The sequence below is a fragment of the Pelophylax lessonae genome (genome assembly GCF_965119305.1).
Source record: "Pelophylax lessonae genome assembly, chromosome: 7".
In the NCBI taxonomy this organism is placed as follows: domain Eukaryota; kingdom Metazoa; phylum Chordata; class Amphibia; order Anura; family Ranidae; genus Pelophylax; species Pelophylax lessonae.
The window spans coordinates 45,410,348-45,431,972 of record NC_138774.1 but is presented as its reverse complement, the minus strand read 5'-3'; the positions used below and the strand labels follow the sequence as shown (position 1 = coordinate 45,431,972).

Below are 21,625 nucleotides of genomic sequence, written 5' to 3'. Positions count from 1 at the left end.
TATGAGTGTCACAGCAAAGGGTCTGAATACTTAGGACCATGTGATATTTCAGTTTTTCTTTTTTAATAAATCTGCAACAATGTCAACAATTCTGTGTTTTTCTGTCAGTATGGGGTGCTATGTGTACATTCATGAGGAAGAAGAATGAACCTAAATGATTTTAGAAAATGGCTGCAATATAACTAACAAAGAGTGAAAAATTTAAGGGGGTCTGAATACTTTCCGTACCCACTGTAGATTGAGATTTGCCTAGTTCAGCAGGGAACAGCTGAATTTCAATCTGAGTGTAGCTCCCCGTGGTAGAAGCCAATCATTAGATCAGCTTCTGTTGAACAGGACTGCTGGAAAACCTTGTTTAGTCAGCGGATTGCAGTCAATTGGCTGCAGCACTAATCCGTGTATTCTGACAGAAGGGGGTCCCCATTGTCAGAATACAAGGCCCCTGAATATTCCGTTATCCACATCACTTGTGTGGATGCGAGAACCTATCAGCCAGCAATCTGAATAAAAAAAAGCTGTGCATGTGTACCAGCCTAAATGATAAATTCACATTTTTGAACATGTTACACTAGTGTTACACTACGTGGTCGGCGAAACATGTCGGACCTTGGTGACCCCATGACTCTAATATTTGGTTCATAAATTCTATGTATTTACATATTTTGTATAGTGTTTACCTTTTGGATGCCTTTGCATCTGTGCTTTTTTAAAATGTTTGTACATTCTTGTCAATAAAATTTATATTTTTTAATATTGGTATCCTAATTATCTATTTCTATGCCATCTAAATTCCTGCCTTGAAAGTCCCAGGTTGGGTGATCCCTCACTGTATACTCTCCCTTGTGGGGCCTATACAGGGTTTGATGCAGTTGTGGGACGCCCTTACTATCTTTTTTCTGTATGTTACACTAGTATTTAGGATGTAAGCTGTTCTATTTGCCCCCCTCTCCTCCTCAGCCCCCCCCCCCCTCAGTGTGACAGCGGGCAGAGATTCTTCTCCCCTTATCCGTTGTCACATTTTTGAAAACAGCATGGCTGTGCAAGTCTCCATCCAAACAGCCACATCATTAATTCACAGGAATCTGTGAATGTAGAAACTACAAGACCTGTCCCCCATTGCAGCAGACAGACTTGTAGTTTAAAGGATCTGCCAGCACACTGACCAGCTCACCCGTATTTTATTCACACTGCCTACAGCTTTGCAATGACAGCCTGTGCAGAGGTTTGGGCACAGAGCTTTAGGCAGTGTGTGCAGGAGCCTGACATTGCACACACAATCTGCTGATCATGGGTGCAATATTTTGTAGGCTTACTGTATATTACATAAACCATACCCCTTCACTCTACTTCGTCCACTCCTGACTGCTGCACTCTGTACAAAATTTTTGCTCCTGACCCTTACACTTTGTAATTTATCTAATCTTGACCTCTGCACGCTATACCTAGGAATAATGATCAGGTGTGGGTAAGATGATTGGTCATGCATAAAACAGGGTGGGGGGACACCTTGGCATGTTTGTCCTGGGCGCTGGATGGCCTTGTCCCGACACTGCTTACACAGACACACTGTGCTTCACCTGCTACAGTAAGTAGGCACCTGCTAGCTAGTAAGAGAAACAAGGCATGCTTCTCCTTGTCTCTCTCCACAGCCCGTGACATTTCCTGTACAATGTCTGCAACCTCTGACCAGCTCCTGTATCCTGTCCGCGGTCTCTGACCAGCTCCTGTACCGTGTCCGCGGTCTCTGACCAGCTCCTGTACTGTGTCCGCAGCCTCTGACCAGCTCCTGTATCCTGTCCGCGGTCTCTGACCAGCTCCTGTATTCTGTCCGCGGTCTCTGACCAGCTCCTGTATTCTGTCCGCGGTCTCTGACCAGCTCCTGTATTCTGTCCGCGGTCTCTGACCAGCTCCTGTATTCTGTCAGCGGTCTCTGACCAGCTCCTGTATCCTGTTCACGGTCTCTGACCAGCTCCTGTATATTGTCTGCAGCCTCTGACCAGCTCCTGTACCGTGTCCGCAGCCTCTAACCAGCTCCTGTAGTGTGTCCGCAGCCTCTGACCAGCTGACCAGCTCCTGTACCGTGTCCGCAGCCTCTGACCAGCTCCTGAGCCGTGTCCTCAGCCTCTGACCAGCTCCTGTACCGTGTCCACAGCCTCTGACCAGCTCCTGTACCGTGTCCGCAGCCTCTGCCCAGCTCCTGTATCATGTCGGCAGCCTCTGACCAGCTCCTGTATCCTGTCTGCAGCCTCTGTCCATCTCATGTCTTTTATCGTGTCTGCAGTCTCTGAGGGGGAAAACGCATTATATAGACGCATTGTACTTGTGGTGCCATTAATTGTTATTGGCTCCCCAGACATGGCCAGCAAATGTTTTTTTTGTCATTTGACAAAATACATGTCAAACATGCTAAAGTGCATTGTAGAAAAGAACCGAGCTCTGCACCAGAGTAAGCTGAAGGAACTTCTTTGCTGCATTTATCAAACATCAGGAAGCCTATTCAGGTGAAAGGGCCTCCCTATGCAGTCACACAAAAAAGCACATAAAACCCATGCACTACACCGAGGTGTGAGTGGGGCCAAAGGGTTGGTCTGCCCCTAAGATCAGTAATTCTGAACCAAACGGTTACTTAACCACTTTACTACCAGTCACGTAACCTCTACGTCGGCTGACTTTGAGTGGTTATACCGGGATGATGCCTCTAGCTAGAGGCATCATCCCGGTACCGTTGTTTGAAGCCGACGGTCGGCTTTCCGTCGGTAACGATCGATGCGGCTCGGGAGCCGCTCGATCGTTACCCGGGGGGGCGGGAGGGGACGTCTCCCGCCGCCTTCCGCGGCTTTGCTCGGGGCTACCGTCCCACCGGGAGCCCCGAGCACCCAGCCGGCACGTCCGCCGGCTGGATGGAGTCCCGATGAATGCCGGAAACGGCATCGATCGGGTCTCCGATGACGTAACCCGGAGGCGGCGTCCATGACGTCACGTCCGGGTTACTGTGCTGCAAAAGGCGGCAGATTTGAAAAACGGCTGTATGCAAAAATGCCGTTTTCGGCGTTTTGCATACAGGGAAGTGTAGTGGAGGGGTCTAGGGTCTTTTAGACCCTCGATCCCTCCATAAAGAGTACCTGTCACAACATATTGCTGTCACCAGGGATGTTTACATTGCTTGTGACAGCAATAAAAGTGATCAGATTTTTTTTTTTTTTAAAAACCTGTAATAAAGTTTAAAAAAAAAGAAAAAATAAATAGGAAAAAAAAAAAAAAAAAAAATTTAGCCGTCCCCGTCACCGTTAGCTCGCGCACAAAAAAAAACGTATACGCAAGTCGAGCCGCAAATGAAATCGCTGTTCAAACCACACATGTGAGGTATCGCCGCGATCGCCAGAGCGTGGGCAATAATTAAAAAAAAAGAGCTACACTCTAACTCTAAACTGGTAACCGTTAAATAAATTTAAAGCGTCGCAGATTGAGATCTCTATTGACCGTAGTTTGTCGCCATCCCACGGGGGGGCGCAATTTTAAACCGTAACATGTTTGGTATCTATTTACTCGGCGTGACATCATCTTTCACAATATACAAAAAAAATGGGCTAACTTTACTGTTTAGTATTTTTTAAATGCAGTGAAATGTGATTTTTCAAATTTTTTCCAAAAAAATGGCGTTTTAAAGACCGCTGCGCAAATACCGCGTGACAAAAAATTTTGCAATGACCGACATTTTATTCTCCAGAGTCTTTGCTAAAAAAATATATATAATGTTTGGGGGTTCTAAGTAGTTTTCTAGGAAAAAATACTGGTTTTAACTTGTGAACAAAAAGTGTCCGAAATAGGGCTGGGGCTAAAGTGGTTAAGCTAACCTTCTAGGGCAGTGATAGGGAACCTTGGCACCCCAGATCTTTTCTAACCACATTTCCCATCATGCTCATGTACTCTGCAGTGTAGGTGAGCATCATGGGAAATGTAGTCCCAAAACATCTGGGGTGCCAAGTTTGGCCATCACTGTTCTAGGGTCTGTGTAGAAGGGCTTTTGTTTGCTTCAAGTGGGTTTTGCATTCCATACAAGTCTATGCACTTGAAACAGGTCAGACTCGGGTCAGAAGGAGGTAATGTGCGGGTAGAATGCACTTCCAATGAATTCTGAAATATCTCAGAAGCATCTTCCACCAATGTCACACTGATACCATTGCTACAAGCTATATAGCTGTCATATATAAAGAGGGACTCTAGTGTCATAGAGAACAGAACTTCATATGGACAATACAAATGGCCCAGTTTTTTTTAACTACTTCACTATTGCAGTATGATTTAAGTGTTGGTTTACACTAGAATGCAGTGCGGGAAACCTTCATATTGTGTGCATTTCCCTCACTGCATTAAAAAAGCACTGCACTTGCAATCTGCAGTGGGTGTCAGTGCAATGCTAATGACACCCCAAATGGAGGTGTCACATACACGGCATTTGACTGCACCAGATTGTATGGTACAATAGTACCGTGCGATCCAGTTGCTGTGCATGCACTACTTTTGGTGCAGTCTGGTGTGATTTAAAGTCCATTCAAATAAATGATCTGAAACCGCACTGCACCTGGATTGTATGTGAATTGTAGAGGGACGCAAGAACCTTCCTGTGAGATTCATGATGTGAACTGACCCTGAAACAGAGGAGTGGTGGACATGTGATTCTGAAATGCTGGTTATAAATGGTTCCACAGAAAACCCCATGGGCAGCCAGTGTGTATATGAATTACTGTCATCTGAACTCTCATCAGAAAGCACAGATCATATACACTGTACAGAGCCAATCAGAGTGACTCTGTACCTTGTGACTGCTGTCATGACCAATCACAATGATTGCAAATGTAGGGTTTACATTTAAAGTGGTATTGAATTAAACATTTTAAAAATACAGACATGGAGAGTTTTTAAGGGAGATGAGACCTAATTGTTTCTTCTATCAAAAGTCCCCCCCCCCCCGACCTGTCAGTGGTAATGTACACTGAGCTGTGCTTGCAAACATCAATGTACCTTATGGCACCAGATCTATGCTACGGTGATTTGGCTCCTAACGTCATTGCAGCCTGGCCAATGAGGATGAACACACAGAAGCTGTAAGAAAGATTGGGAGGAAGATGGAAGTAGCTGGGATCGGGGATTGAGCAGCACTAGAGGGCACATTATGGAATAACCCACCTAGGGGCCCCTTTTAGGTAAATAAAGGAATTTCCATCCCCTCCCCCTCACTAAGGAGGAAGAGGATTTATCAATAAAGAATTGTACGCAGATTTAAGGTGGAGGATTTAACCTCTTCCCATCCCCCTCACAGTAATGTTACTGCTGGTGGGATGTACAGGCACCGCCACATACATGTACTGTATGTCAGCAGCCAGTTTCCGGGTTTAGGGCACGCATGCCGATCTGTTCTGTGAATCGCTACAGCACAAGTTTGTCAGCCGGTCCCGGCCAATGATTTTGGTTGTGGACCTGTTGATCTGCTGTAGCCAATCACAGCACAGAGTCCTGTGTTTACAAACACACAGAGCTCTGTGCACAGTTCAGTAACCTGGCTATTTCCTAAAGAACTGCCAGATGTGTTAGTAAAAGCAGCACATATTACACACATTACACTTGTTACACACACAGTTAACCCCTTGATTGATCCTCTGTTAACCCCTTCCCAGCCAGTGTCATTAGTACAGTGCACAGTTTTATATCACTGTATTAGTGTCACTAGTGATGTCAGTGTCAGTTAGTGAACCTCCCAGGGAGGGTCTGTTAGTGCTAGATTGTCCACCACACTATCACAGTCCCGCTATAAGTGTCTGATCACCACCATTACCAGTATAACAGCTTGCTTAATTCCAGTATAAATACCAGAGTTTGTAGAGACTTCAACTTTTACACAAATCAATTAATATACACGTATTGTGATTTATCTATTTTTTTAACCAAAGAGGTAGCAAAATACATCTTGGCCTGTATTTAAAAAGAAATCTGATTTTTTAAATTGTTTTATTGGATGTTTTATAACAGAAAGTAACAAATATTGTTTTTTTGTTTGTTTTTTTCAAACATTTTGGTCTTTTTTGCAAATTTAAATAAAAAAATTAAAAATCCAGCGGTGATCAAATACCATAACAAGAAAGCTCTGTTAGTGTGAAAAAAATATTTATATAATTAAATGATATAGATGTAATTTGGGTACAATGTTGCATGATGGAGCAATTGCCAATTAAAGTAGTTCAGTGCTGAATAATGGGTCAAATGGGTAATTGTTTGTTGCATTTTTTTGTAACTCTTTTACCCCCCCCCCCCCCCCCTGTACATCTCATCTCCATTCTGTCTTTTTATGTCAGCTGTATATTATTGTCTCTGTCTCCCCAGTCCTCCACCTTAACCCCTTCATCTCCATCTTCCCACTGTATGTGACCTGTAAATTAACCCCTTCACTTCCTCCTCCCTCTGTATGACCTGTACAATTAATGTGCTCTATCTATTGTACTATGACCAAGTTCCATGTTTTTATCTACCTCAATGCCAGCATGCTTCTTCATTTCCCCAAAAATTGAGGTAAAAATGAGATCACCTTGGGGTGTCTACTTTCCAAAAAGCGTCCATTCCTGGTCTGTTATTTCTCTCCTGGAATTTCTATTTGATGTGTTTATAACAGAAAGTTAGGGAAATCATTTTTACTTTTGTTCTTTTTCTTTTATATAATAAAAAATAAATAAAATCCACCAAAATAAAGCTCTATCTGTCTAAAAATGATATAAAATGAATGTGGGAACAGTGTTTCATTACTGAGTCATTCTAAAAGTATCCCAGCCCTGGAAAATGGTCTGGTAATGAAGGGTTATGACAGGCTGGTACTCGAGGGGTTAATCTGGCCACATATGTTACAATCTGATCTCACAATCTCCTTCTTCTAACAGTTCTGTAGATTCAACTTCTTTCTGATTGAATACAAATGTAATTGATTGTTTATACACTTATATTACTAGCCCCTCCCATCCTGGTAATGGGCACTAATAGGTGACCCCCATTTCCCAGCATTGTCCTGAGTGTGTCTGTATGTCAGTGGGGGGTCATTAGATTGTAAGCTCCTTCTCTGGTGTAGAATGGTGCGGAGGGTTCTCTGTAGATCAATAAGTAGAGATCCCTCCTGTGATTGGTCTCTGGGATTTCCTGTGGATCTCTCCCATACCCGGTATTAGGAGATGATTGGGGGGATTTGGGGGATTCCTAGAATTCTATTGGTGGAATGTCTCCAGATTTCACTTTCACTTTGTGGCTTCTCATCTCCAACCTTCGTTCTGTTATTCTGCCCAGTAACTGCTGATCCTCTATGTAATCATTTTCCTATTGGATAGAGAGGAAGTCTCCTCCAATCAGCACAGAGCTCCGCCTTCCTGTACACAGAGTGTCCTGAGCTGGGTGAAGTGGAAGGTGTCGTGTTTTGGGGTCTTTATAGATGAGAGCGGGGAGGATGAAGATGATGACCCCCCTCATCCTGATTATTCTGGGGGTGTCAGGGGTGGAGTGTGGTAAGTAGAGGACAATATAGATGACATCTTGTCAGTGGGGGAGGGGGGATGTATAGAATGGTAGAAATCAATGTTTAGTGATAAAGGTAGAAGTATTGTGGAAGTGACAACCATGTCCTGTCTGTGTGAAGATGACAATACGGCTCTCCAGGCTCTGAAGGATCTTTATTGATCTTGTGTACGGAGCTGATGATGGACGGAGAGGTCGGGGGGTCAGAAGACATTACAATGTATCAGCTGACAATACATTTCACCTTCTCACTCATCACACCTATTTCCTGTTATACATCTCATCCTGGAGGGGGCGCTGTGCTCAGCCTCATCCTGGAGGGGGCGCTGTGCTCAGTCTCATCCTGGAGGGGGCACTGTGCTCAGTCTCATCCTGGAGGGGGTGCTGTGCTCAGTCTCGTCCTGGAGGGGGCGCTATGCTGAGTCTCATCCTGGAGGGGGCGCTGTGCTCAGTCTCATCCTGGAGGGGGCGCTGTGCTCAGTCTCATCCTGGAGGGGGCGCTGTGCTCAGCCTCATCCTGGAGGGGGGTGCTGTGCTCAGTCTCATCCTGGAGGGGGCGCTGTGCTCAGTCTCATCCTGGAGGGGGCGCTGTGCTCAGTCTCATCCTGGAGGGGGCGCTGTGCTCAGCCTCATCCTGGAGGGGGTGCTGTGCTCAGCCTCCTCTATCAGATGGGAAATATAACTAAGAGTAAAACTTTTATTTCAGATTTGGATGGAGTGGGGAGGGGTTAGAGCCTCTGTCAGGTTTATATTGCTGTCTGTGTCCCCGTTAGGGGGGATTCACCCTCTCTGTGTGTCCTGATCACCAATATCACCGGGAATAAAACTGAGAAGCCGTCTAACATTTTGTGTTGTCACCAGAACAGGAATAGAGGAGAAATTTTCCAATGGGGTCACTGTGACACCTAAACCAGAATTTCCTCTCACTTCCAGTTGAGTCTATAGGACAGGAAGTGAGGAGAAATTCTCCTAATGAGACACAGATGGAAAAATAAAATCAGTTTTGGCTCTAGGTATTCTTTAAAACTCAACTTTGTTGATAACTTTTTCTATTTCAGTTTTGGAGATCAGGGAAGGGTTAGGACATCTGGCAGCATTTTATTACTCTTTGTGCTACTATGAGAGAGATTTTCCCTCACTTCCTATCCAGATGATGGGTGTCACACAGAGCAGGAAGAGAACATAAATCTCTCTATGGGGACACAGACTGTTTAACCACTTCTCTATCAGAGCAATTTTTCATATATGTTAGTATCAATATTTTTTGCTAAAAAAAAAAAAAATTTCACTTTAAACCCCCAAACAATGATATATTTTCCATAAGTAAACGGCATTTCCAAATAAATGATGGCAGATGTAATTTCTTATGTCACAAAATGTTTCTGCAACTGTTTAACAAACACATATTTTATGAAAAAAATAAACTAAAATTAATTTTAGCACAAACACAATATAATACTCAATGTTTGATAATCTATAAAATATAGGGTTGTGGTGAATAAATATATACTATATATACCATGTCTAAAAAGTGCCGGCAGTCTTATAGACCCCAAATCTCTCCATAAAGAGGATCTGTCATGTCTTATTTCTATCACAAGGGATGTTTATGTTTCTTGTTATAGGAATAAAAGTGATAAAAAAAAATAAAGGGACAGTGTAAAAAAAGAAAAATGTTGAAGTGCCCCCTGCCCCCCCCCCCCCCCCCGGTCACACACAGAAGTGAACACATACGTAGGTCATGCACACATATGTAAACGGTGTTCGCAGCACACATGAGGAATCACCACGAGCGTTATAGAGAGAAGAATAATTCTAGAGCTAGACCTCCTGTGTAACTCTAAGCTGGTAACCACTGCTCCATTTTATTCTCTGCTTAAAAATATATCATGCTTGGGAGTTCTGAGTAATTTTCTAGCAAAAAAATAATTAAAAAATCCTGATTAATACATGTAGGAGAGAAATGTCAGGATTGGGCTGGAAGTAGTTAAAGTTACAGCCAACAATAAAACCCGACTGACATTCTAACCCTTCCTGACTCCAACCAAACTTAAATGTTCCTATAGAGCTCTGCTTTAACCTCGATTTTAAAGTGTTTATTACCCCCAAACTTCACATCAGCCCTATGTGTCTGTGTCTTCATGTTATTAGTGATCACTGCAGCCGGTTATTTATTCTTTTCTTCTTTTGCTCAGAAATATCTGGTGATCCCGCCACTTGTGATTGGTTCTTGCGCATTTTTTAATGTGCTGCAAAATATTTCCAACACCCATTGCAGTGATTTCATTTTTCTTTTCTATTTCCCTTCCATGCTATTGTTGTGCCCTGCAGCAGGCTATGATGTGTAATAGAATGATAAAATGTGCTGTGCAGAAATACAACATGTCCCATTATTCTCATTGCAGACCGACATAATACTTTCCTGGGAGATGAAGAAATAGGATTTGGGGCAAATCTCCTTGTCCTTGTGTTGGGACTGTGCTGAGTAATGCTGCGTTAGGGCTCTTTCACACGGTCCGCCTCCGTAGGCGGATCTGTGTTGCTCAGCGGGGATCGATCCGCTGTCCGCTCTCATCCGATCCGATCCGATTACTGAACGGATGGAAAAATAGGGTTTCCATCCGTCCAGATTTCACGCACAGATAACTTAAGCAAGTGTCCAGTGAAAAAATATTCAAAATATTCAGTGCTGACAATGGTGTAATCACACGTAATCCAGATGCATTTCCGGTGATGCGGTATAGCGAGGAAGACGGTAGGATCGCTCGCCATTATACGCCGGGAATATCTGTTCTCTATTTGATGAGCCTGTACTATCTTTACTGATTGTGAATGCAATGTTTGGAAGCCTTTATCTTTTAATAAATTTGTCAGAACGTACTGCGCTATCGGGTTTCTTTCCGTTTTATGCCGGCATCTGAGGAAAGGACATCTTAAAGGGGCCCCAGTCCATACCCACTTGCCAAGCCATTTCAGACCCCTGGACCATAAGGTTTCAAGGGGTCCATGTATTCTGGTAAGTGGATGCACGAGAGGGGAAGAGGGCACCTTTGGATCCACAAGAACCAATTGGATTGCATTTGGATTATGTGTGATTACACCATTGTCAGCACTGAATAGTTTGAATATTTTTACACTGGACACTTGCTTAAATATTATTATAATGTATAATTTTTTTCACTTGGCATTTTGAATAATTGAAGCTGGTTTTATTTAGCACTGGGATTGGTTATCACAGAATCACATTTGTATTTCTTCATAGATTTTTTTTTTGATCATTATATTTGTGTCACTATATTTTGATTTATACTGTTTCAGCGCTGTTATTGGTATAATTATGTTTTTCACTTGGTGATGAGCAGCAGCGGCAGTATTATTTACATCTATATTTGTTTTTCGCCTATGCGCAGGGCGGACTTTTTTAAGTCATTTATCACAATGTATTCTCTGTGATCATTTATCTTTCTATCATTTTTATTATAGTAGAAGATGTGATCTCATCCCTTGTACAGGACAAGTCATAGTGTGGGCACTCAGTGACATCACTAGGGTTGGTGTCACCCGGTGCAGTAAAACATGGTGTCACCCCCCCCCCCCCTCCACCAACTATAGTCACCCCTCAGTACAGACCCCACTCTCCACTAATAATGACCCCCTCTGTCAGTACAGACCCCCCTCAGTATATACCCCCCTCTCTCAGTACAGACCCCCCCCCCTCAGTATATACCCCCCTCCCTCAGTACAGCCCCCCCTCCCTCAGTACAGACCCCACTCTCCACTAATAATGACCCCTTCTGTCAGTCAGACCCCCCCCCCCCTCAGTATATACCCCCCCTCAGTATATACCCCCCTCCCTCAGTACAGCCCCTCCCTCAGTACAGACCCCACTCTCCACTAATAATGACCCCTTCTGTCAGTCAGACCCCCCCCCCCTCAGTATATACCCCCCCTCAGTATATACCCCCCTCCCTCAGTACAGCCCCTCCCTCAGTACAGACCCCACTCTCCACTAATAATGACCCCTTCTGTCAGTACAGACCCCCCCTCCCTCAGTACAGACCCCACTCTCCACTAATAATGACCCCTTCTGTCAGTACAGACCCCCCCTCAGTATATACCCCCCTCCCTCAGTACAGCCCCCCCCCCCTCAGTACAGACCCCACTCTCCACTAATAATGACCCCTTCTGTCAGTACAGACCCCCCCCCTCAGTATATACTCCCCTCCCTCAGTACAGCCCCCCCCCCCTCAGTACAGACCCCACTCTCCACTAATAATGACCCCTTCTGTCAGTACAGACCCCCCCCTCAGTATATACTCCCCTCCCTCAGTACAGCCCCCCCCCCTCAGTACAGACCCCACTCTCCACTAATAATGACCCCTTCTGTCAGTACAGACCCCCCCCTCAGTATATACCCCCCTCCCTCAGTACAGACCCCACTCTCCACTAATAATGACCCCTCCCTCAGTACAGACCCCCATCAGTATAGACCCTCCCTCCCCTTATGCACCTGGGCAGCGGGTGGGGGAGGATTCAGTGTGCAGCCACCCCCCCCCCCCCACTGAAAGTTGCTTGCTCAGACTTTTACTCCCCGGGCAGCAGGCCTGTGACAGAAGGCAGTCGCAGCAGTGGGAGTGAGACTGAGGAGTCCCACTCAGGGCTAGCATGGCGCTGGCATGTTCTGGCTTAAAAGAGCCCTGCCCCCGGGACCCAGGACCCTCCGCATCCTCGGGATGGTGTCACCCCTCTGTGGGTGTCACCCGGGTGTGGGCTGCCCCCCTCCCCCCCGGACCCCCATAGCGATGCCACTGTGGACACTCATTGATAAGAAGTGTCAGGATTTGGCACACCTGGGACCCATTTACACCATAGAGGTTTCCCGGAAGCTGCATGTTGGCTTTGAAGAGGCCGGATCCACACTAAAGACTCGGGGAGAATTCACACTGTGTGGTGACCGCATGGTAAAACTTCTGTCACTGCAGGGAGACACCGGAGACAATTGTTTCCTAAAGGCCCGTACACACGTACCGATCGTCGTCATACAAACGTCGGCGGACGAAAGATCTGCCGATTGTACGCGTGTTAGTATGGTGCCTCCGACAGCTGTCTGCGCACAATCCGCGGACAAGAGTCTTTCTTGCAAACATGAAAATTTTTGTCTGCGGACACCAGAACGGACGATTGTTCGCCTGTCAGTACAGAATGCGGCCGACAGACCGCAGATTTGCAAGACTGGGCATGCTCAGAAAATAAAAAACACAGGGAAAGTTAACCATTACATGACATCACTTCTGCAGTCAGCTGAAGTCGGCGGACAAAATTCTTGTGCTGCCCTTGTGCTGTCTTTGCACTTTTCAACAGACACCGACATCCCGGGGAGAAAAGACGAACATTTGTATGACGACGATCTGCGTGTGTGTACGGGGCTTTAGTGTCCCATTCTCACTGCAACACAGCCTAACCCTGTACTGCAGCATGGTGTATTTTACTGCACCGCACCGACCCAAATTACACCGCAATCACCGCAATCAGCGTGCCGCCTGACATTGCAGAGAATGAAGTGTATATTTTCTACACTTTAAATGAAACTGGTGCAATAAAAGGGCCAGTGTGCTGCGCTGAATCATGCACCACACTAGCCAGTTGGCAATGCAGCGCGGGCAGAACATTGAATCACTCTGGTTGCTCTGCGATTTAGCATTGTACATGTGTGACTTCACCCTTACAGAAATGAGACATTTTATAACTCATCTTTATGTTTTAGTGCTCTTCTGTATTCCTTTATTTTACATGTTGTTGCAAACAAAATAAAGAATAAAATCCGCACTGTAAGGCTCGGGTCTCACTACTGCAATCTGATTTTCATCCGATTTCAGTGGATTGCAATTTGCTTGTGTTTTGGATGTGATATGCATATTGAATGGGGAAAAAATGTGGTGTTATTCACATCAAAGTAGTACAAGAACCTTTTACAAAATCGCACCACACAGAGTTGCATTGATGTGAATGATTTCCATTGTCATGAAATTCTGTGTGATTTAGGTTGGATGTGAAATTGCACAAGTGTGATCCAGGCCTAAAACAGAGCGCAATTTACTGCACCGCACTCACTGTACATTGTGGGGGCTGCATTGCTAACATGGGGTCACATGTATTTATTATCTGTCACAGTGAATTGGCCGATCATTTATAGTGAATGGACGGCCTTACATGAATGACAATGTGCATTGTATCCCCATTACCACACCGCAAGGTAATGCAGAAGTGTGAATTCAGCGCTAAAGGGAAGCCGTGATTTCATCACACAGGGCTGAGTAACGATCACTTCAATCCCCTCCGCTCCCCCCACCATCTACTCACCATTATTCTTCTCCTATTACAGTTATTGCATGCAATCCCACCATTTATTATCATAAATTGTCCCTCCATGATTGCAAGCTCTGTGTGCAACCATCTGCAAACTCATAAACAGGGCCGCTGATAGGGGGGGACCAACAGTCCTTCTGTAGGGGGCCCAGGCACACAGGGGGGCCCCAAAAGCACGGGGGCCCCAACAGCACTGGGAATCGGTGCAGTCAGGAGGAGGGGCAATTACAGAAGGAAGCGCTGTGTGGCTCTCTGCAGCAGCTAAAAGCCAGTTTCTCCCCCTCCTGCCAGCTTTCAGCTGCTGCGGGGAGAGACACAGACACAGGGCATCGTTCCTGTAATTGCTTCTCCCACACCGATCCCCCTCCCTGTTCTGCCTGCTTCTGATCCCCCCCCCGTGTGCCCTCCTTTCACTGTGCCACCCTCCCTCCTACAGCACTGCAGGCTTCCCTGTCCTGTAAAAAATAACACATTGTAAAAAAAAAAAAAATAAACACTGTAAGAAATCATTTTAATTTTTTTTTCTTTTTTCTAAATGTAAAAAACAGTTAAGGTATAATTCACACAAGTTCTCTGTTACTGTATGTTTGTTTCCACTAATAGTGATTTTAGTGTATTTTTCGTGAAAATATTGTCTTGATCTATTGGGGGGGGGGGGGGCTGCCAGGTAGGCTGTTCTCTCCCCAGCATTATAGTGTGTGATGTGTAGAGGATGTATATATAACCGTCTGTATGTCTCTCTATCAGACAGTCACACTCTGCGATATTATCACACCGCAGTCTCCTCTCCGGGATCCGGACTCCCTGTGTACTCTTCTGTCGGATATGTGGATGATCGGGAGATAACAAATTATAACAGTGACACCCGGGAGGTTCTTCCCAAGACTGAGTGGATGAAGAAACTGGAACCTGAATACTGGGAGAGGAACACACAAATAGGTCGGGGTGCTGAGCCTGTTTACAAACACAATGTACAGACATTGATGAAGCGATACAACCAGACTGGAGGTGAGACAATTCTTACATTTCTACTTCTTTATTACACCGAATACAAACTCTGCAGACCGGATACAGGGGGGGAGGGGAGAGATGAGACATTCTATGAGACAGATTTATAGAAGATCACAGCTTGATGAATAAATTCCTCCCTCATCTGATCAGAATTCTCATCACATCTATAAAATATACACAACGACTTCTTCTAGGAATCCTGGAGTGAGAGAGATATGGAGGCGCCATAGCTGACCTCTAAGGCCTCATGCACACGGGACGATTTTACAGCGAATGTTTTTGGTGTCAGACGTTTCTTCCTGCAGCCAGGAATCTCCCCCCATGTTCTCCTATGTCTCCATGCACACACAGCTCTTATCAGCAGTTTTTGGCAGGGGGGTTTTCTGGCTGGAAAATCCCAGAATTAGTGATCTGAGAGGAGATTTTCAGCTGTAAAAACGCTCTAACTCTGATAGAAGCTTAAAAACGCTGAAAAATGCGACTATTCTGCGTTTATCAGCATTTTTGAGCCGTAAGCTTTTGTGGGAATTTAGTTTTATTAAAAAACACTTCTGCAAAAAATCTGACAAACTCCTTCTACAGCTTTCTATGGGGTTTTGCTAACATCCAGTGTGGATGAGGCCTATACTCCGCTCCCTATCTGCCCGCCTCTCATCCTCATTCATTGCTTTCCATATATTTGGGGTCATGACCCCAGAACAAGAAGCTAGATTAAAGTGTAAGTCCAGTCAAAGCTTTATTTCTTAGTTTTGAATAAGGTGTGGAAAGGTAAGTACCCCTGCCAGGTTTTTACTCTCACTTCCTGTCCTACTGACTACATTTTACCAAACCAGAAGTCAGGGAAATCTCTTACAGCAACACAGTTATAGATAAGTATGATTTTATTATTAGAGTAGAGGAAGGATAGAACTCATGTCAGATATTTCATTCTGTCTTTGTCTGTCGCAGAGTTTTCCTCACTTCCTGTTTTGGTTGTCAGCAGGACAGGAAATGAGCCGAATTCTCTGTAATGGAGCCCCGGGGAGCAATAAAAACTCTGCAGGAGTTGTAATCCTTCTTCACTCTCTCCAAAACTGGGAAAAACATTTTTGGCTGACTTACACTTCAAGACTTCGCTCTGACTTCACTTGCTGCATGCTTTTTCCCATGTGAGTGAATCAGAGTATTAGTGACAAAGGAAAGCCAGCCAACAGTTCTAGGAGAATGTCAGCAATGGGAGGCAGCAGACTTCTCTCAGTACAGGCTGTGTGTCTTATTTAACCCTTTGACAGCCATACAGATGTAATGCAGTACAGGATCATCATGATGACAGTTAAGGGGTAAAACGCGCTCAGTGCTGCAATAACAGTTGTGATCAGTTTCTGTTCTCCTCTGTATTAGTCCCGGTAATTATTATCAGCCAATCAGAGAGTGAGGGGAAATATTACGATGGCCGAGACAGCAAAAATCCCCTAATGGGGGTGTAACCCTTCCCTTCTCCATCTAAAGACTAAAATAGTTTCATCTATACACACACTTTAATTAGATGAAGGTATGATGAGGTGGCAGTACATATCACAGCCTTATCAGCCTGGCTCTCAGGGGGCCACACACTCTAAGTCCTGGTTCACATCAATGCAATTTGTCATGCGACTTTGTACTTCAAAGTCGCATAACAAGTCGCATCCCATGTATTTCAATCAGAGGATCTTAATTGCCACAACTCAAGTCATAGTAACAAAAAAAATGTTTCTGCACTACTTTTGTACGACTTTCAATGCGATCCGGCCCCATAGACTTTTATGTTATCTCACAGAAGTCGCATCAGTATAGATAAGAATGGTACTTTGATGGATTTTTTTTTTTTTTTATTACCCTCCCCTCTCCTCCTTGGTCATCCTTGCTGTGTAAATCTCAATCACACCTGAGCATAGCAGAAACGCATCTTCCTGCTCACATTTATTTGTGCTTTTTTCACACCTAAAACCCATCACACATAGAGCAACCCATTCACATAAATGGGCAGCCCTGCACAGAACAAACGCCCCAAAGTAGCTCAGGAACCATTTTGGTAGTGAAGTGTCACACATTTGGGATTGTTTGTAGCACATTTTGTTACACAGCAGAACATGCGTCTGCTAACCACGATTGGGGTGTCAATAACAATTAGTCTGAATTCACATCTGCGCATTTCTGAACGTGCCGCCACCTGCACAGAACACGTGCGATTTGCCTCATTTTTAAGAAATGCGCGGCAAGCAGACATTGCTTTGCCATTTAGGCTGTGTTCACATCTGTGTGTTTCCAGACGCATGGCAACCCACACAGTAAACGCACGACACACATTACGTAACACGCAGCTGCGAACACAACCTAAATTGCAATCCACGTTTTCTGTACGGGGTGCCGCACATTCAGAAATACGCAGATGCAAACGCAGTCTAAATAGCAGTGTTAATTTTGGCATCAAATTTCAATTTAGTTTTAGTTATAGTCTATTGACTAAAATGCCATTTTAGTTTTAGTCATATTTTAGTCATCTGAATTGTTTTAGTTTTAGTCATATTTTAGTCGACTAAAATCTCATACATTTTAGTCAACTACAAATCCAATAGGTTTAGGTATTTGTAATTCATTATTTAAACATTTCTCTAGCATTTCCAAAAGAATTGTATACTCCTGGAGTAAAAATCTAATAAAATGTTATTATAAGGTTTGAACACGCACTACAGACATAGATTTAGAGCCGGTTCACACTGCCGCGACCTCTAAGTCGCCTCATAAGGGGCGACTTGTTAACGCGACTTTCAGCCCGACTTCAGCGCTACTTTGCGCATATTCAGCGCGACTTGTATGATAGACGACTTTGTACGACTTTGTATTTGGCCAATCAGAATATGATGGTTCTGGGTCATGCTCAATCACACAAAAAAAAGTTCTTAAAATTTGTCGTTTTTGATAGAGAGCCAATTATTGAAAAAAAAAAAATTAGATTTCTTTGGATTTAGTGTCTGGGGGGTCTAAAAAGTGTACCTGTGAAGTTTCAGCTCTGTAGCATGTCCAGAACCAGAAAAAAAGATCATTTTTCTTAGAATTTTTAGTAGCGCAGGGAGGTGGCTCCGCTCCACCTGGGCGTTTTTGTTGCAGGCGTTTATCGCTAAATAGACACTAAATCCAAAAAAAGTCATACCTGCCTCCAAAGACGCCCAAAAAATGCCCGATAAATGCCTGCAACAAAAACGCCCAGGTGGAGCGGAGCCCTATCCCTGTGCTTCTAAAAATTATAAGAAAAATGATCTTTTTTCCTGGTTCTGGACCATTTCAATGGAAAGTCGGATCACAAGTCGCTTCAATTAAGATAAGGAGGCGACTCCCATTGAAGTCTATGGGACAAGTCGGATACAAGTCGCCTCAAAGTAGTACCGGACCCTTTTCTGAAGTCGGAGCGACTTCAGTAGTGCCAATTAAGACGGCTCTCATTGATTAACATTGCTTTTGTTATGTCAAGCGACTTGGGGCGACTTGAGGGCACACAAGTCGCCTCACAAGTTGCGGCAGTGTGAATGGACTCTTATCCATTGAGATTTATAACCTCTTTATAAATAAAACCAAGTTTCATAAACAAACAGAAATATTGCTTTTTGACAAACTGAAGTGCAACTTTAAAATACAAAAAACCCAAAAAACTGTAAACTCCATTGGCTGTGATGTCATTGCACAAATTACCTGAATATATTACCGACATTAAATATTAGGGAAATATATAAGAAAAGCCTTTTTCTTCATTTTTTAGTTTTCAGCAGCTTAGTAGATGCCCCTTACTTATGCGGTGGTGCAATCCATGTTTAAACTTTAATGTGCGATTATTACCGGCTCTGGATGGAATTGTGTTGCCGATTTAGAAATGGCCAGCAGAGGAGCGTTCATTTTGATGTCAATTTTCAATTTAGTTTTAGTTCTAGTCTTATGACTAAAATGCCATTTTAGTTTTAGTCGTATTTTAGTCATCTGAATTGTTTTAGTCATATTTTAGTTAACTAAAATTGTGTTCATTTAGTCGACGAAAACATTTTAGTTGACAAAATTAACACTGCTAAATAGGAACACGTGTGCATTGCTGCGCATTTTGGAAATGCACGCATTTGCATTCGCTCGTTTCTGAAAGCGCAGCACCTCACACAGAAAACACGCGCTTTGCTGTGCGTTTCCAAAATGTGTGGAATCGCATGTTGTGCTTACATTGCCATTTAGGCTGCATTTGCATCTGCGCCTTTCCAAGCACGCAGCAATGAGCATCATGGAAAACGCACGCATTGCTGTGCATATCAAAAATGTGTGGAAATGTGCCTCCAGCTTGTGTTGTCATTTAGGCTGCGTTTTCATCTGCATGTTTCTAAATGCACAGCAACCCGCATAGAAAATGTGCGTTGTGCCGCTCACTTCCAAAACATGTGTCGCTCCTGCATTAGCATTTGTTTACATCTGTGCCTCTCTGAGCGCACGGCAACCCTCAGGAAAACGCATGCTTTGTCATCTATTTTGAAAATGTGCCACACGCACATCACAACTACATTACTATTTGTATCTGCGCATTTCCAAACGCATGGCAACCCGCACAAAAAAAAGTACGCTTTGCTGAGCATTTACATAACACTCAGCAATGTGCATCATGTCTGTGTTACCATTTTAGGCTGTGTTTTCATCTGCGTGTTTCCAAACGCATGACAACACACAAGAAAACGCACGCTTTGTCCTGCATTTAGAAAATGTGTAACAATGTGCGCCACGCTTTCGGTACCATTTAGGCCGCATTCACATCTGCGCATTTCCAAACACATGACAACCCACACAGAAAACGTGAACTTTGTTTTGTGTCTCAAAAACTCGTGGCAACTTGCGTCACGCTTGCGTTACCATTTATTCACATCTACATCTTCTCCAAACACACGACAACCTGTAAGAAAAATCATGCTTTGCCATGCATTTCAAAAATGTGTCATGCTTGTGTTACCATTTAGGCTGCATTCACATCTTTGCGTTTCCAAATGCACGGCAACCCGCACAAAAAACACGCACTTTGCGCACATTTCAGAAACGCGCATCACAATTGCTTTGATTTCATGGCAACACAAGTGTGATGTACATTTCTGAAATGTGTGGTAAAGCATGCGTTTTCTGTGCGAGTTCCATGCAGATGTAAATGCTGCCTAATTATTAACCACTTTACCACCGGAGGATTTTGCTGTCTTACGTCCAGGCCACTTTTTGCGATTCGGCGCTGTGCGACTTCAACTGACAATTGCGCGGTCGTGCGACGCCGTACCCAAACGAAATTTACGTCCTTTTTTTCCCACAAACAGAGCTTTCTTTTGGTGGTATTTGATCACCTGTGCGATTTTTACTTTTTGCGCTATAAACAAAAAAAGAGCGTTTATTTTGAAAAAATAACAATATTTTTAACATTTTTTTATATGAAATTCCCCCCAAAAAAGATGTAAAAACCAACTTTTTTTAAAAATTTTTGGCCAATTTGTTTTATGCTACATATGTTTGGTAAAAAAAATCGCAATAAGCGTATTTTGATTGGTTTGCGCAAAAGTTATTGCGTTTACTAACAAAGGGAAAGATTTCTGTCATTTTTGGTGGGTTTTTTTTAACGCGTAATGGCGGCGATCTGCGATTTTTTTTGCGGGACTGCGACATTGCGGCGGACAGATCGGACCCTTGACTGACATTTTTGACACTTTTGGGGGTACCAGTGACATTACTACAGTAATCAGTGCTATATATATGCACTGTTACTGTAAAAATGACACTGGCAGGGAAGGGGTTAATTTTATTGGAGAGGGAGGGGTTAATGTATGCCTGGTGCTTACTAACGTGTAGGGGGGGAGGTGACTGAGTGAGTCATGGACAGATCGGATGTCCAGCTATGCTGAACAGTCCGATCTGTCACTCCCTGTCACTATGGAGATCCGCCCGCTCTGTTTACACACAGCGGGCGGATCTCCAGACTCGATCCCCGACGATCGGGTAAGAGCAGCGGCCATCGCCGCTGCTCCTCCCCTGGCCCGACTCCCGCTGTGAATGAAAACAGCGGGAGCGAGCCTCCGGCGGCGCGCAAGCGCCGCCCAGAAGGGGGAGTGTCCAACGACGTTAATACTACGTGGCTGGACGATAACGAACCACTCTGCCGCAGTAGTATTACTGTGAGCGGTTCTAGAGTGGTTAATGCCCCCCCCCCCAATCACGGTTAGCAGATGCGTGCTTCGCTGTGCATCAAAATGCTCTACAAATGCGCACAGCAAAATGCGATCTGTAAAAATGTGACACTTCATGACTGACAATGTTCTAGAGCTACTTTGGGGCATTTGTCTCGCATGTCGGCAGTTCATTCAAATGATTGGGATGCCCAACGTGCCACGCATGTTTACTCTTCAACAACATGCAACAATGGGAGCGGGAACATGCGATTCTGCTACACTCAGGTGTAAATGGAATGTGCTTGGGAGGAAAGTTTTTAGGCAGCAAGGATGACCAGGGAGGAGAGGTGAGGGGTAAAAAACCACTGATCCATGAAAGTCGCAGAGGAATGCTTCTTATCAGTTGAAGTCGCAGGGAAGTGGCACAGCAAAGTCACGCTGGAAATGGTGCGACTTTCATGTCACACAAGTGTGACCCAGCCGGGGATAAATCCATATTACAATTCTAATGTGACATA

The 21,625-nt window shown here is 44.3% G+C and overlaps 1 protein-coding gene and 1 long non-coding RNA gene across 4 annotated transcripts in view; one reads left to right on the top strand and one right to left on the bottom strand.

The window, feature by feature from the left end:
• LOC309560904 overlaps positions 1-21,625 on the bottom strand; it is a 149,759-nt gene that overhangs the window by 86,987 nt on the left and 41,147 nt on the right. The window lies entirely within an intron of this gene.
• The window catches only part of LOC309560894 (class I histocompatibility antigen, F10 alpha chain-like), a 392,531-nt gene continuing 378,310 nt past the window's right edge, over positions 7,405-21,625 (top strand). For 2 of the 3 annotated variants that reach the window (XM_082264578.1, XM_082264579.1), the window contains exons 1-2: positions 7,405-7,538; positions 14,662-14,922. In XM_082264578.1, the coding sequence (XP_082120704.1) occupies positions 7,466-7,538; positions 14,662-14,922 (334 nt within the window). In that variant the 5' untranslated portion in view covers positions 7,405-7,465. The remainder of the gene's footprint in view (positions 7,539-14,661; positions 14,923-21,625) is intronic. The other variant, XM_082264580.1, reaches the window with a different exon arrangement.